This window comes from Anas acuta, chromosome W, assembly GCF_963932015.1.
Source record: "Anas acuta chromosome W, bAnaAcu1.1, whole genome shotgun sequence".
Classification (NCBI taxonomy): Eukaryota; Metazoa; Chordata; class Aves; order Anseriformes; family Anatidae; genus Anas; species Anas acuta.
The window spans coordinates 1053150-1070601 of NC_089016.1; the positions used below are offsets into that span (position 1 = coordinate 1053150).

The 17452-nt window shown below is 46.0% G+C and overlaps 1 protein-coding gene across 1 annotated transcript; it reads left to right on the forward strand.

Annotated features, from left to right (window-relative positions):
* The first annotated feature begins 3619 nt into the window (after positions 1-3619).
* Positions 3620-16041, forward strand: LOC137847459 (uncharacterized). The gene is made up of 6 exons (XM_068665729.1): positions 3620-3819; positions 3976-4127; positions 4512-4659; positions 5291-5428; positions 5811-6002; positions 15946-16041. The coding sequence occupies exons 1-6, from the start codon at positions 3727-3729 to the stop codon at positions 16039-16041; spliced, it is 819 nt and encodes a 272-aa protein (XP_068521830.1). The 5' UTR covers positions 3620-3726.
* The last annotated feature ends 1411 nt before the right edge of the window (positions 16042-17452 follow it).

The following is a 17452-nucleotide window of genomic DNA, read 5'->3' on the forward strand; positions in this document are numbered from 1 at the left end:
CACTCCAACTCCTGTGATAGTCCATGAGGCCACTCCAACTCCTGTGACAGGCCCTGCAGACACAATAACTCCTGTGACAGGCCCTGCAGCCACAGCAACTCCTGACATGGGCCCCACAGTTACACCAGCCCTCGTGACAGCCCCTACAGAAACTTCAAAACCTGTGACAGTCCCTACAGACACTCCAACTCTAGTAACAGACCCAGCAGCCGCTCCAACCCTGTGACAGACCATGCACACTCTCCACCTCTTACCACAGGCCCTACAGACACTCCAACATCTGTGACAAAAACTGCAACCCCTCCACACCCTGTGGTGGGCCCCATGGCTGAACCAGAAAACCAACCCGCTCCACTATCAGTTGCTCCTATATGCATGAGAAAATAATGGATGTGATAGTCAGATTTTTTTGTTGTTGTTGTTGTTTTTTTGATTTTTTTTTTTGTTTGTTTTTTAATGGAAGGAAACTCCTACCCAGACAAGAAAGGAGGAAGAAGATGAAGCAGGCTACTCTAAATCTGGGCTATAAAGGTAGGAGGAGGATGAAGAAGAAGAAATTAACCACATGATTTCTATACCAGAGTGAGCTATGAGATATGTGAAAAGATTTCAGCCATCAAGCTGTGTCATGGTTTAACCCGGTTGGCAGCTAAACACCACACAGCCATTCGCTCACCCTCTCCCCTCCCTCTTTGGGATGGGGAAAAAAATCAGGAAAATGAAGCCTGTGGGTTGAGATAGAGTCAGTTTATTAGGACAGAATAATAATGATAATGATAATAATAGTAATAATAATAATAATGTATACGAAACAAGTGATGCACAATGCAATTGCTCGCCACCCACTGACCGATGCCCAGCCTATCCCTGAGCACCCAGTCCACCCACCCCGGCTAGCCACCCCTATATATCGTTTAGCATAACCCCAGATAGTATGGAATACCCCTTTGGCCACTTTGGGTCAGCTGTCCTGGGTCTGTCCCCTCCCAGCTCCTGCTGCACCCCCAGCCTGCCTGCTGGCAGGACAGAGTGCGAAGCTGCAAAGTCCTTGGCTTGGTGTAAGCACTGCTCTGTGACAATTAAAACACCAGTGTGCTATTAATATTATTCTCATCCTAAATCCCAAACACAGCACTATAGCAGCTACTAGGAGGAAAATTAACTCTAGCCTAGCCAAAACCAGGATATTCAGCACAGGGGGAGGATGCCTGGTCCTGCAGGTCACTGTCAGAAGAGGGAACCCTCAATGATCTGCAAGCAATTCTTGGTGGCACATGCTTTAGTCAGGGGCTGTGCTCGTCCCCAGCACAGGGCTCTTGGAGCACCCAGATCTATCAGTGTGACAGAGTTAAGTCCTTCCAGACTGCTGAGCCCAGAAGACATCCCACAAGATTCCAGAGGAGCAGAGTGAGGACAAGGCCCTACCAAAGTGAAGTCCTGTTTGAAGTGTAGCAGTTCATAAACATTTATTTGGGTTTCCACAGAACTAAAGGTTTATGTCCTCATGAAATAGAATTATTTAAGTATACAGATCTTTACTGCAAATATTTTTACAAATGAAATATACGTATTTTTTTTCTTTTTAAATGGCTCTAAAGAGAACGATATTTGTGAATCAGTTGATTCATTTTTCATATAGGGGAGATAATGAAGCTCGGTCCTCTCTTTAGATTTCGGTTGAATGCATGTCATGATATGATCACTACTCAGCCCGCAATCAGCTTGGATCTTTTGATCGCAGTAAGATGTAAAACCCTTGAGCGTGCATTAACTTCTCCCATTTTCCTTGGCTCCTAAAAAAATAGCATCAACTGCAAGACAATATTAAAATTTATGGAGCCATTTCCTGGGCCTGCATGCAAGAGCAGCCCTGAGAAGAGCTGAGAACAAGGGAGGGCCCTGAGCCAGCATCACCCAGCCGGGGGCATGACATCACAGGAGGACCCTTTGTGACACAGGCCAGTGTCATCTGGCAATAGCCGGTGCTGGCACAACGGCCCCTCCAGTGTCCGTCAGGACAGTGAGGGGATAGGACAGGAGCGAGTGGGACTGGTGAGGTGCCCCCAAGTGCAGCCCACGTCTTTCCGCACTGCCTGTGGCTGTCCCGAGCCTGCGCCCTCCTGACTCTCTCATCACTCGCAATGGAGGAGAGACCCCCCAGCCGCCCCAGGGTGGCCTGGGAAGCGAATGAGAGCTCCCAGGAGAGCAGCTCTGTATTGGAGCCCTTTGCGGTGTGCGAGGTGGAGCCGCTGCAGTCTGGTGAGTGAGGGTCTACGCTGGGGTGGGCAGGGCTGGGGCCAGCCGTGCCCCCTGCTTGAAGCCAGTGCCCCCTTCCCTTGCTTCATCCTGAAGCCCCTCTACAGTAATCCTTGCTCTCCTTCTGTCTTAGATGCTAGCTGGCTACCTGTGTACGAAGAGGAAGAGGAAGCTGTGGACTTCATCAAGGCCTTCGTCAAAAACCCAGAAAGGGTAAGAGCAACCCTTTCCATGGCGGCTGTGCCTGCATGTCCTGGCCATGCCCCGGCTCTGCTGCCAGGCTGCTGGAGGGCTGCTGGCTGGGCAGAGCTGCTGCCCTCCAGGCGTCCCGCACAGCTCCGCACCCCACAGTGCTGCGGTCCTGCTGGCTGTGGCTCCCCCCTCACGCTCCCTCTTGGTATCTCTGTGGCTGCCAGGATGACGTGCAGAAGATGAAGTTCCTGAGGAACATCGTCACTGTGTTCACAACCGCACAAGAGAAGGGCTTGTTAGAGGGCCTGGACACCTTCTGCCGTGAAAATAAGCTGACAGCAAACATCCAGGTGAGGGGACGTCTGGCGGGCTGGGGAAGGTGGCGAGGCTCCCTGGGCATTGGGCAGGGGTGTTTGGGAGCAAACATACATGGACACCCAGCTACCCCGAGTGGGATCTCGGGTGCTGCTGGGACCTCAGCACTGCAAGGTGCAGGGGGGCACTTTTGGCTGGGGATACCAGGACTCTGCCAACCCTGCCAACAGTGCTGGCTCTGCTGGCGCTGTGTGCCTGTGGCTGCCAGGTTCCATCTAATTTGTGCTCTCCAGGCGCTGTTGGAAGAGAAGCCTATTGATTACCCGTGCACAGACTTGTGGGAGGAAGCCTTACTTGCTACTTCTGCCTTGAGGTATGTGCCCAACCCCATCGGTGGCTTGGCTAGCACAACCCCAGGGCATGAGCCAGGTGACCCTGACCCTGGCAAGCACACATCCTCCATCCGGGCAGGCCTTTGCTTTTCCATGCTCGGGACTTGTCCAGAGGGAAGAGGGAGCCTTGCAGCTTCCTGACTCATCTCAGCCTTTGCCCCAAAGCAGGAGGTGTCATGACTGTCCTCTGGCCCAGGCCAGCCTTGCAGAAGAGGATACATCCCCCAGCTGGGCTCCCCATCCCTCCCACAAAGTCCTGCCCATGGGAGGATGTGGCGCGGAGAGGATCTGGAATCTGTTTGCTTTCCTGTACAACTGTTGCAGTGAAGAGGTAAGGAGCCAGGCACCCACCAGCCAGGCCATCTCCCTTTCCCTTCTCACGGATTCCTGCGAGGCAAACCTGGGCCTAGCACAGGTGGGGGCCATGAGCACGGCTCTGCCCTGAAGGGTCTTTGTTCCTCCTTTCCCCTGACTGAATGTGTCATATCTTCCTTCCTTCTTTCCATAGCCATTTGGAAAATACCTCCAGCCTTCTCAGAGGACAGCCATCATCCTCAAGACTCTTGACACAATGAGTAGCTACAGCACCGAAGATGATGAGCATTTTTGGGCCGAATTCATGGTGGACATAGCAGTTGAAGACCCTGCCACCTGGCTGATGGATGTAAGCAGCCTGTGGCTGGATTGCCCTGCCCTTGAGCCCTTTCATCCCTCACTCATCCTGCCTCGAATTCCCAGCTCTTGGGCAGCAGTTTCAGTGGTCCCTGGGCAACTGGCTGCAGTCCAGTGGCAGCTACATTCTCTCCCACATCTCCTCCAGGTGCCAAAGATTCTGAGGTTCATCCATGAAAGCCTGAGCAACTGCAGAGATTCAGACCACCAGAAACTCTTCTCAGTACTTTCCACAATGGCCAACCAGTTTCCTAGGGAAGTGCTCCTAAGCATCTTGACAGACCTCCCGACACTTGACAGGTACCAGCCCCAGAAGCCCTGGGGGCTTTTTCTATGTGGGGAGAAGGACCTGGAGAATCTCTGGCCCCTCCATCGCATGGTGCGCATCCTCCCAGTGGAGTGGGCCCCTCCATCGCACGGTGCTCGCCAGCCCTGTTGGGGCAGCCAGGGTCTCAGCATCCAGACCAGACCAAGGCAGCCCAGAGACCCCATCACACTCCCTCCTGCCCCACAGGGAGCACCACCTCAGGCCCCTCCTGCCTGCCCAGCCTGGTCCCCCAGGGCTCCCTAAGCACGGGGTGGCGAGGTCCAGGGCTGCAGGACAGCCCGGGGCCTGTGGGGTTGGTCTGGGTCATGGCGCTGTGACCAGGGCAGCCCTGCCAACAGTGTGTTCTGGGCTTGCAGCACTACGCTGGACATCTGGAAGGCGATGCTTTCCCTTCCAGTGACTTCAGAGAAGATCTTGCAGGAGCTACGGAATGTTCTCCAGGACAACGAAGTGTGCAGCTTCTTTGCAGTCAGCGCCGCGGACTTAAGCATCTTTCACTTTGCTGTGAGTAACCAGACAACACACCTTGTTCCCCTTTGGGGCTATGTGTGCTCCTCCAGGAAAACAGGCACAGTCCTCTCCCCATCCCATCTTCTCCAACCTGTCACCTCTTCCAGGACACAAGGACACAGCCCCTTAGGGCCAGCACCAGCCCCCCTCCACCAGCCATGCGGGGTCCGTGTGCTCAGACATGAAGCCTGCCCCTTTCCTGGCAGTGCTGTCTTTCCCCCGGCTCCTGGCAATGACTGGGGCAGAGTCAGGACAATGTCTGGGGCTGGGGCAGAGCCATGGCCTCTGCACGGGCTGAGCAAGCTGTGAGGCCAGGGACTAGTAGCACCTGTAGCCACCTGCTTCCAGTGCCTGCTTTGTGCCAGATGGTGCTGGTCAGTCGCTCCTCAGAGGTGTGAGACCAAGAGGCTGCGGATGGCCAGAGGGAAGGAAGAGCAGGCAAAGAAAGGATGCTCTGTGTTGCCAGGCGCAGGGCACACAGGAGCCACACACTCCTCCGCAGGCATGGCTGCTCCAGGAAGGGCTGCGTGTCCCTCATGCCCTGCCCTGAGCTGCCAGGGGAGCCAGGAGCTGCAGGGCGCAGCCCGTAGGCTCTGCCCATTTCTCATGGCTGTGTTCGTTTCAGATGATGAACCCCATGGATCAGCTACTAGTGGATTTATGTGTCCCTGAGACGCTTAGCATGTGTCTGAGGCTTCAAAGCCTGCCAATGCTCTGGATGATGCTCAGAGCCCTCGACATCTTGTCAGAGAGACCTGAGATGGTGAGTGAGATATTGCCAAGTGAACCTTTTGGCAACCTGGTGCTGGGGCAGGAGGCAACGCCATGGCTTGGCCTTGGCTGGGAGGCAGGAGGTGGGGTGGGTTGTGGTGTGGTGGGTTGTGGTGGGGCCTGGTGGCTGCCAGCTGAGCTTTCCAGAAGCTTTCCCAATGGGTTCCCTGGAAGCAGGTGGCAAAGAGGGTGACTCAGCAGGGGATACAGGATCTTTGCTCTCTTGAAGTCCCTTCCCTGTGCCCTTCTGTCCCCACAACACAGTCTGTGCTACCAGGAAACAGGGCAGGAGTCTGGTGCTCCGTAATCAGATTATTTTGGCCAGGATGGCCCTTCCCCTCTTGACTAAAAGCAAATGGTGTCATTCTGTACAGAGAGGAAAATTGTTGGTCCTGCTGCCGGACGTGATGAATACACTGCAGTATGACAACACGCACATCACCATGAAGGCCCTGACTATCTTCAAAAATGTGATTCGTCATCTGGAGAAGAAGGAGGCCAGCCCCATCGCTCTGGCACTGGCTGGGAGACTCCTGCCTCTGTTTAACGATGTAAGACTGCTGTTGGTGACTGAGCCCCGCAGATGGGCACCCTGCAATGGCACTGCCCTTTGGCCCAGGGCTGTGGGCAGCACTCACGCCGGGCCTTCCCCTCTCTCTGCTCCTCTGGGTTATGGTGGGCTGTCTTCTGGGCTCTGCAGTGCAGCAGGGCTTCTCCTTGTCGAGTTGAGAGCTCTGGACAGCCAAGGGCTTCTGTTCTGGGGGCAGGAAGATGAAGGCTGAGTAGTCTTAGAATGCCCCAGAGGAATTATCAAAGGCCAGCTATGTCTCCTCCTCAGCCCGTTCCCAGTAGAGCTTTGCTTTGACATGGCTGGTACAGCTACTAGTAAAAGTGGGCCAGCTGGGACTGCACTCTGAGACACAGGCACCCCGTGCAGGAAACCTGTTGCTTTGCCTTGTGCAGGCCTTTAGCTCCTTTGTTCCGAACACAAGGCTTCACCCTTCACATCAGCCACTCTAAGGCCCTTGCTCCCCATGGACAGGTCACTGGCTCCCCACTAACGGTCACTGGTGGCCAGTAGTTACCAGAAGCACGGGGGCACCTAAGGAAGTCTCAGCCTACCCCCGAATATACTCAACTCCCAATGCCAGGACTGACAATACCTCTCTGTTGGCAAAAGAAAGCGCGAGTCGAGGCCAATATCATACCATAGCACAAAGGCTTGCTAAGAAAGATCATTCGAGTAGCTTTGCAAGAACAGGTGACTTACTTTCTTCTAAGGTTGTCAAACAGAAAGGATGGATTTGTAGTAGGGTAGCGACTTCCTCAAAGTCTGCAGCTTCGGCTCCAAATTCCCATTTTCTCCACGCACTTGCCTTGCAGCTATTGCATCAGCTCTGGTCCTCAGCGTTCTGCTGACTGAAATGCAGAAACAAACCTACATTGCACAAAAAGAAGATTTGCAAGAGGAACATGCTGAGCCCATTCTTTGGGCTCAATATCAGCATAGATAGAACCAGAACCACTGACAACAGCATGATAAGCACACACTGCAATGTGAAATAATGGGAACAACAGCAAGGAGGCCATGTAGTCTATCCTCTCTCCCAGTTGGTTTTACTTTATGGAAAAATGCTAGAACAACCTGGTTGGTCTGGAAGAACAGCAGCAGGTAGAAAGGTACCCTTCATCATTTAACATGACCAAAATTACTACCTTGGCTATTCTTCCCAATAGTGAGGGAACTGGATGGTGACAAAGATGAAACAATTGCTGGGATTGTGGACTTAATGAATCAACTGATCTCCAAAAAGTTCTCAAAACATCCAGCGTACTACCTCAAAATATAGGAAGGCTATTTTGATGAAATGTTCTCTATGGCACAATTCTGCTTTAAGGAAAAAAATCTTTCTGTATACACACTGCATAATATAGAAGCTAGGAAGGACCTAGGTGATTTTCAGAAAATTTCCAACACTAAGACTTTGGGGAATAATAAAGACCAGTTATACTGTTTTCTATATTAGATAGTAAAGTATAAAAATAGTACCATGTAAGAGAGAAGTCAGCTCAAGATAAAAAAAAGTAAAAATAGATTCCAAAGATGAGAGTGTTCTACTATCGATTTTCAAGTATCCAGGGAAAAAAAAAAAGTGCCTCATTAAAAAAAAAAAAAAAAAAGTATTACGTAAAAATATACACAGTACGCTATTTTACTTTTTAAAAATTTTCACGATATGGTGACTGGAAATGATGTCAAGGTAAAAAACCATATTTTACTGCTTCTAACAGTCTGTCAGAGAGATGTAAAATAATAACCTAGAAAGCAGATGTATATTAAGTAACTATTTGCCACTGTCCTTCCTAGAAAGAAATGTCTCTAAACTTACTTTGGAAATTTTAATTATTCCTTTCTTATTTCGGGTATTTGAAATCTTTGCTGCTTTAATAGCTACCTGAAAGCCTTAAAAAAATAGAACACCATACAGCAAATGTTAAGTTACATATTTCCAAAGCTACCTGCTTAAGTTCCCAGGTAGTAGTCACAAACATTTGCAAGAAATACTGAACTGGGATTACTCTTCCAGTAGAGCACTCCTGTTTTCATTGCAGCCTACTCAAAAAGAACTTTACACCAGCAGGATGCTAATACCATTATGTATTTATATATACGTTTTTTTCTCTTTAAGACCAAATATCCCAAAGTCATTAATGTAATAAAGGAGTAAAACACTTCCTGGCAAAATGGGGTGGGAAAGACGCAGGAAAGTGACTTTAGTCTTTGTCAGAAGACATGCTGTCAGTTTCAGGAAGCAACTAATAAAAGCAATAAACAAAAACTAACCTGAAATCTACCTGTCCCTGCAACTACATAGTTATTGCCACCACATGCAATGGGGGAACATGCATATCCACTATCAAATGGATTGAATTTTATCACATGCACATAATCTTCACAGTCCACCGTGTAAGCAGCATTTCTAGTAGACTCTTGCTTCATTTCCAGGGGACTATGTCAAAGTATCGTGGAAGTGATGTCTTCTTCAGGATGGAGGTCAATGTTCCTATAGGGAAAGTATTAAAAAGCATGCATTATGTATTTGCATAAAGAAAAAAAAGTATTTGTGGCGCAACAAATCAAGATTTCTTGTAACACCATATTTATGGACACAAAAGGTCAACTTAAGCTCATTAGATCCAGATTTAACACCTAATTCCAACTATCAAGAGATTAACTAACCTAACTGACCTAATTCACTAACAGGCATTCAAAACTTTTTCTACAGACATCAGTAACAACTGCAGGTTTTGTGCTACTGATGGCAACCTATCAAGACATGGGATTAAGTAACTCTACGTACCAGAAAAGTCACCCACGTAATTTTAAAAATTTCAACCAAATGACAACAACATATCTATTATTACCTTCAAATTCTCTTCCCTGGTGTACCTCTTTAAAGGACAATCGGTATCTAACTAAAAGCAGAATTAAAACCACCCAACTCTAAATGCAAACACGATTCTGCAGATTACTTGTCTCATGGCATAAGCCAGCCCAACTGCAGACAGTGCCTCTATGCCTCTGTACTTGCACAGAAAAAGTTCATTTTCAACTGGATCAAAAGTATACCGAAACATTAATGCTTTACTCCATTCAAGCACTTTCCAAGAAAATCAGACTCCCGTGCTTGCACACAGGACGCTGAGATACACAACTGATTTGGGGATCATCCCTGATTTGACATCAGCGTACACCTTTTGAGAAATGACCATGTTCTCCACGTGCAGCATGGAAAGATAGCTTCCAACTTCAGACCCTTGTCATATTTTGTTGCGTTAATGACCTGAAGGGCTCAGCACCGAGGCTGAACATCATGCCTGGGAGCCACCACAGTTTGATGGCGCTATCAGCGGGACTCAAAGAGGCTCTCCACGTTGGTAGCGTGCATTTATTAACCAACACAACAAACCACCACGTTGACAGAAGGACGTTAGCCACATAACTCGCATCGCCACGCTCCTAAGGCCAAACACAACTCCTCGCCACCTCGAAGGCTCCCCACCACGGCAGACCCCATGCCTTGGGGCAGCACCAGGGGGACAACCCGGCCGTGCGGCTCAGCCCCCCTCCCCGCACCCTTCACCTTCCCGCTCCCTCCTTTTCCCTTGGGGGCCCAGCGGCTGCCCCAAAGGAGCCCACCCCACACCGTGCGGCCCCACAACGCTACCAGCAAGGGCCCGGGCCCGGGCCCAACCCCCGGCGCAGCCCCGCTCCTGCTCGGGCCCGGGGGAAAGCCCCGAGCCCTCTGCGGCTCCCCCGGGCCCTCCCCACGCACCTCTCCGGCCCCGCACGGCCGCGCTTCCCGGCAGCGCCTCCCAGCCCCGGGCCACCCCCTGTCCGTCCGGGGCAGCGGCCCTGCGCTCCCTCATTGGGCGGCAGCGGAGGATTTCAATTCCAAGCGGCGGAAAGGACCGGAGCCCTGCCGGCAGCCGCGGCCTCCCGACGGCCGGAGCTGGGTGAGCGGGGGCAGCCTCAGCCCGCTGGGGCCTCGCGGCGTGCCCGGGGAGCCGGGCGGTGGGGAAGCGGGGGGACCCTCGGAGCTCGGGGTGGGTCCCGGGTGCTGGCGGCGATGCCGGCTCGTAATGCCGGGTATAGGGTCCAGGGCTTGTCCTGCGGGCTTTTTGGGGTTCTTAGGGTGGCTGCTGGCTCCCAGTGACTTGTATTGTTCCTCAGAAGCATCTCCCGCTGAGGAGAGTGAGGGGGTAGCAACCCCTTCTCGAGAGATTGTTATGCCTGCCCTAGGCTGATTTGGACCTATCCAACAGTTTTGTTTGCGATGGCTCCTGCTTTTTGCTCATGTCAAAGTAAAATGGGGTAAAATAAAGCAACTTCACTCCCCTGGAGGGGGCCTGCAAGAAAGAGAAGGAGGGACTGTTCATCAAGGAGTGTAATGATAAGACAAGGGAGAATAGGTTAAAAGTTAACTAACTGATCACTTTCATGACTTAAATAAAGCTTTCATAACTTAAATCAAGCTGAGGATAGAAGTGTTTTAAGTATGTATGCGAGTCTTCAGCTTTAAATACTAGTGTATTTTGTTTGCTTGTGCAACTTCAGTGTATTTCTGCTGAGGGTTTCTCATTCTCTGTAGAGCAGAGTGAGGTAAGTAGCATTTGGGATGTTCTTATCCCACCGATAGAGGTATTCCTTTATATTCTTTTAATAAATCCTATTTTTTTATTCTATTCTTTTAATAAATCCTATTTTTTTATTTAATCCTAATTTGAATCCTGAGCCATTTATAACAGCCTTTCTAGGCAAGCTGTGCCAGAGCTCAGTGACCCTCACAGACTTTCCTGATGATCAGATGGACCCTCCTGTGTTTGTGCCTGTTATATCTTCTCATGTCAGTGGGGCACTACTGCAAGGAGCCTGGCTCCCTTCCTTGCACCCTCTGTTCAGCTCTTTGTACTCATTGACACATTCCCTGCTGAGCCTTCTCTTCTCAGGGCTGAACAGCCCTGGCTCTCTCAGCCCCTCTTCAGAGGAGGGGTGCTTTGATCATCTTTGTGGCTCATCACTGGGGTCTCTTCAGTATGTCAGTGTGCCTCTTGTACTGAGGACTACCCTCTAAAACATTGTGCAGTCCCAAACCATTAGCTGTGCAAGTTATACTGGCTTTTCTAAGCCTGGGATCTTGGCCTGAAAGTTCATTGCCTTTGCTTCTGCCAGACTTCAATGTCACAGCTATCAGATGCTTATGTCTCTAGATTTGCTCTTACACGGATGGGTTTCTAAATCTGCATGCAGCCCTATCAACATTTCCTGGAATAGGAAACCCATTTGAAGTGTTGCTTTATATTGCATAATGTGCTTTATAGGCCACAGTTTGGGAGCCTCCCTCTTAGAAGAGAGCACATGCAAGCACTAAAAGCTCAGTGGAGGGTTGGAGACTGCCAGATTGCAGAATCTCACAAATCAGGAAGAGTGCCGGACAGGAATACTGCAATCTAGGAGTATGCCTGAAAAACTAGAATTAGAGACAACACCGCGATGGTGGTTAAACACAGCAACCTTGAAAGCACATGTTTGAAAAGTGGTTAATGACCATTAATTTAGGGAAGGTAGGAGAGACCATAGTATTGCTGGAATATGCATCATGTTTGTGTGTTTTTTGTTTTTTGGTTTTTTTTAACAACTCTATGGCAAAATAGAAATGGCTTTGCTATGTAGTTAGCCCTAGAAAGTTCACAATACCTAGACGATACTAAAAAGGTGTATTTAGGCATGAAATGTTGCTACTGGATTTCAAACATGCTAAAATAGGAGTCCAAGGAGATTTAATGTGCTACATTATCAAGAAGCACAGGAAGTGAAGATGCTTTATAACATGTTTTTTCTATGCCCATGAAACACAATATTTGCAATGTCTATCATGGAATGAAAGTCCAGAACTTTTTGAACTTCCTTTAGACATTAGTTAGCTGGCATATGCTTGTTGGAAACCATCACGCACTTATTTTTTCATTTAACATCGGACTTGCGACAATTGACTGTGTAAGTAATAGAATACACTGCCACAGTGAGCACCTGATCGTGAAAGTTAATACCTGGAGTGCAATTTTACTTATATTAGTGCTGCAAAAATATTTTAAACTTTGCTAATCTCTGCATGTCCTTTGTCTTGCAAGGAATGGCTTTGGTTTACTAAATACTATACTGAAGTTCTACTTTGTTTTGAAACAAATTCTTCCACAAGTACCAAGCTAAAATGAGACTCTTTTTGTTCTCTGACCAACTGCTAATCTCTTTGAGTTGTGCTTATAATATTATATATTTAATTTTTGGAGGGGCTGAAGTGGAAAGAGTTCATATCATAGAATGGTTTGTGTTGGAAGAGACCTTAAAGGCCATTTATTTCCAACTTCCCCTGGCAGCAGGCAGGGATACCTCCCACCAGCCCAGTTGTCCAAAGCCCCATCCAACCCAGCCTGGAACATTTCCAGGGATGGGGCATCCACAGCTTCTCTGGACAGCCTGTTCCAGTGCCTCACCACCCTCACAGCAAAGAATGTCTTCCTAAGGTCTAATCTAAATCGACCCTCTTTTGGTGTAAAGCCATTCCCCCTTGTCTTATCCCTACATTGTCTGATAGAGTCCCTCCCCAGCTTTGCTGTAGGACCCCTGAAGGTCTCTGGAGCCTTCTCTTCTGAACAGTCTCAACTCCCACACCCTGTCTTTGTAGGTGAGGTGCTCCAACCCCTTGATTGTCTTTGTGGCCTTCCTCTGGACTCATTGTAATAGGTCTATGCCCTTCTTGTGATGGGGGGGGGGAGGGGGACAGAAGAGTAGCAGAAGCCTTTGCTATGTATTTTAACTTACAGTCAGGTTCTGACTGTAATTCTTTGTGAATGTAGTTTTGCTTAAAGGGATTGAACTTATTTTATGGCTTCCTCATTATTGCAGTCTTTAACCACTGACAATACTCATCTCCTTTAAATAAGAGATCCTCTAAGTAGTGTTATATACTGGACCCAAGTGCAGCATTTCCTAAACTCTCCCGTCTTCTTGCTGACAATGAAGGTTGTAGGCTGCAATCCAGTTAAGACCTCATTCAGTTTTACTCAAATAAGAGGGATGTGTCACTTACTCTTTCTGATTTAGAACTGTGAATTCCATCCTTATTTGTTCCTGCCTTCTGTGACTTTTACCTTTTTGCTTTTCACTTGTGCCCTGCTGTTGTTCTTGTAAACCCCGACTATGGCACCTTTGCTAACAACTTTGGTCCTTAAGTTTTCCACTTATTTACAAGATTGTATGCAGTCCATAATCCCATGTTTAGTCTTTTATTTTTAGTCTCTTCGGTTCTTCCGTGTAAAGACTTAATAAGAAGCATTTTCTATATTTTCCCTTTTGGCTTCTGCATAATAAAACTGCAAGCTATTGCTTTACAGTCAAGCGTTTGCACATCTCAGAAGTGCTTAGGGATCATTATTGGACGCACCCCTATTTATAAATGCATTTATAGCAGATGACCTTATTTTGATGTAAATCCTTTGGGGGGAGGGGAGGGGGAAAGTAACTGATAGATAAATCAAATGTGATTTTAGTCCTTCCTCTTGATGTATTTTCTGTTTCTGTCTATCAAAGGTCAACGGAGTGCACTTCTCTCGAGAGTAGAAAAAGGAAAGGGACTGCAGCTGTGAAACCAGCCTCTTACATTACTTGGATACATTACATTACTTGGATACAAAAAATAAAATAAATTTTATTTTTTGCCTAGAATAGGGAAAGATTCTTCAGTTGCTGAAAACATGCTGGTAGTTATTGTGCTACCCACATTATGTCATTTTTTTGCCTACTTGATTTGCACTTTAACTCTATTAATTGCTATTAAATCTTCTAATTGACTGTCAAGTTATAGTTCTCTTTCATTTGGGGGGGGCGGGGGAGGAAGGACTAAAGGGAAGGAGGCAGATGGGTGCATGGGAATGTAATCTAATCATTCTGTAAGGGAGTGTGGGCCCAAAGCTGGGTGTAAGATAGTGTCATATGGTTGATGTTATTTATGATACTAGTAAGGGATATATGGATATAATTAGGTGTGTGTTGCTTTAATGCATTTGTTAGATCTGTGTAGCAGTGCTATCAACATTATAGTAAAGTATTAACGTGGGAGGGGGGAAAAATGTTCATTTTGGTTGGGAGATGGTGTATGTTTTCCCAGATCACTACTTGAACCATGTTAATATTATTTACTGCTTTTGGAAGGTAAATGTCTGCTGTGATGAACGCTATTTCTGCAAATAATTAACTGTATTTATGCGGTAGTCCTGTGAAAATCAATTTATTTTCTTATGAGTAAAGTTCAAAATATATGCCTGGCATTTTAAAGATCAGGATAAAGGACTTTATTTCAAAAAGTTAGCTCTAAGACCAAAGCACCGGAATAACTTCAATTATAAGTACTACTTTGTTCGTTACAAATGCAAATATTTAGTTTATAATTTTGTTCTGTAAGATATATATATATGTATCTTGTTTTAAAGTAACTTTTAAAGCTATGCTGAACATAAAACATTGTTTGTTTGTTTGTTTTTTCTGTCCTATTAGCACCACGGAGATTTCACGGTATTACTTAATGATGTGATGGAAACTTGGAAATATTTGTTACATGACAAACTAGGATTATCACATGAAAACATGGAAAAGCCAGAAAATTATGCTGACGTTAAAAAAGCCTATGATACCTGTTGGGAATTGGCATACAGGGCGTGGACGTGAGTCCGTGGAACAATTGTTTGATCTGAGCTTGCCTTAAGCAACCAGGAGTAGGCCTTAGAAAATCTCATGGCCTGCTGTAGCTGAGCAAACCAAGCTACCAGGGCAACTATGAGAAGTTCCCATGACAGTGTTCCCACATCGCCCAATTGAGGAATTCAGAAAAATATTGTTACCAGCAGCTGGCTTCAAGGACAAGGTCTATGTGACTGCTAATCACAAGGGGGTTGTTTTCTTGCAGGTGGGGTTGTTTTCTTGTAGTTGTTTGTCCGAGTGCTTTTGACCAATAATCTTGTGTGAGACACTATCCGCCCCTGTTAAGTTCACTATAAAAGCGAGGCTATTCGGGCAATAAATGGGAGCAGCATGATCTGACTCTACCGGTGTCTGTCGTGCTTTCGGCCGTGCATCCTCTAACAGATACCTTCTTAGCAAGCAGCAATATGTTAGATATCATAGATATATGTCAGAAGTGCTATGCTCTTGCGCTTGTATCTGAAGAGGAAAGCATAGCCCCTGTAAGTATTTTGTTTGTTTGATCTCTGTTTTACCATATTTCTGATTCCAGTTATGGATTTACAGTGCATCTAAAATATATACGGAAGTCTTGAATTAGTCACAAATGACTTTCCTTTTCTCTGGAGGAACAGATGACTTTAAATTATTAAATCTTTAAGAGATCTTAGATCCATTCAAAAATTGCATATTTCTGCTGTCTTGCTGGATGGGTAGATCACAGCTCCACTGAGTATCTTGTTCTTTCTCACAAACAGAACTGAAAACTGAATTGTAGAGACTTGATGTAGATGGATCAAAGCTTAGTGATTAATGTGTCATGGAGTTTTGGATATATGTTGATAGGCAGTCCAAATAGTTTTGGTTTTCATTTTGAAAAATACCTCGCTCTTAATGGCAAAAAAAGATCTCCATATTCTTCATGTATCTTCATGTTAGATTTTTCCAGAGACCGCAAGAGGTTCCACTTCAGCTCCTCAGTCAAGCATCTGTTGCAGTTTCTTGTGCTTCAGATGTTATAACGCTACACATGAGGCCATGCTCCAGGCTAGAGAAGTTGTAGTACATATTGCAGTCTGACTATGGAAATAACAAAAATTTGGTTGTATATTTTGATCTGGTAACAAAGATCAGAATAAGATGGATGCAGTTGGAAGGGACCTGCAAAAATTGAGTCCAAATGTCCTACTGTGAGTCTGTTTTCCTCACAGTTAGGCAATCTGTCTAGAAGGACCATGAGGGACAAAATCAAAAACCATGTGAAAATCCAGGAAAACTACATCCACTGCTTTCCCTTCCTCTACTAAGAGTGTGATCTTATCATAAAAGGATATCAAATTAGTGAGATGGACTTTCCTGAACCCGTGTTGCTGGGTCTGATGGTTGTGTATTAGTAGCAATTAAAGGAAGTTTAAAATACAAGCATGCCACATGATTGTATTTGATTCTGTGCTCTCTAGAGCATGGGAAGATTAAAAGACAAAGGAAACTTATAATGAAAAAATAGTAAACATTGGAATTAGCTGCACCTATTTCTAGCTTGTAACAAAAATTACAGAGAGGAGTTATCTGTCTGCTTGCAGGAAGGTAACATGCATTATTAGAGGAAAAATTAGTCAGTAAAGGACAGGATATTTCAATTGCTTGGAGTAACTCTTCCTCCTGAGTTGGGAATAAAGCTGTGTCCATGAAAAAGTAGTCAAATACTGGAACAGGTTGCCCGGAGAAGATGTGGAATCTTGCCTTTAGAGATATTAACTTTGGCTTGGGGTAAGGGATATGTCTTGTAGGGATAAGACATCACTGAGCAACTTGGTCTAACTTGTCTTGCTTCAAGCAAGTAACTGGACTAGGTGATCTCAAAAGATCCCTTCTAACCTAAATTGTTGTATGAGTCTGACAGGTATGCTTGTAACAAACTTGCCTACTTAAGTTTAGAGAATCTGCACTCAAACAGTTCTACAAAAGACATAAAGGAGGACTAAAATTCAGGAAGATGCAATTGCTTTTCTTAACTTTTTTTTTTTTTTAAAAAAAAAAAACACTACACATGAGGCAATTTTTTTTTTTTTTTTAAAAAAAAAAGGCAGCTGCTTTTAGGGCAGTAACTGTAAAGGTTGTCCTGAGTTAATTTGAGTCTTACATGTCATTTCTCTCTTAGAACAGTTGTATTTCTAAAGACTAAAGAAAAAGTAGCTTTTGGTGTTCAAAACATTAGCAAGCTGGAGAAAATCATAGCTTTACTTGGTGTTAGTACTACTTTTGTGTTTCAGTCATCTTTGTATTTAAATTTATTCAATTATTTTTATTAAAGGTTCAACTGCCAGAATTTATTACTGGCATAATGAATGTACCAGAAAATAGAGGCTGTGTGCCTTCACAGGACCAGAGCAATGCGAAGGTAAAAAAAAAATAAATATATATATATATACATATATATATGTATATAAATATAATAAATTCTTTTTCAATGCTTTTTAGATATGGAAAATTTAATGGAAGATGAAATACAGGTTTCCTTTTCCAGTTATTTCTATTAAGATATTGTTTTTTTAAAGTATATTCAAGCTCTGTATCTCTTTGGTATGAGCGTGTGCATGGGGCAAGTGCACAAATTTATTCCCTGGGAGACAGTCCTTTTATGGCAGGGACTTGACGTAGATTTAATCTGCCTTTAAACAGTAGGGAATACATATTTTTTGCAAGTATATTATCATT

Bases quoted from the DNA above. Each gene is read 5' to 3' on its own strand.
- LOC137847459 (XM_068665729.1), top strand. From the start codon at position 3,727: ATGAGTAGCTACAGCACCGAAGATGATGAGCATTTTTGGGCCGAATTC. The intron at 4,660-5,290 runs GTGAGTAACCAG...TGTTCGTTTCAG, and splicing joins TAAGCATCTTTCACTTTGCT to ATGATGAACCCCATGGATCA. The intron at 6,003-15,945 runs GTGACTGAGCCC...TTTTCCTCACAG, and splicing joins ACGATGTAAGACTGCTGTTG to TTAGGCAATCTGTCTAGAAG.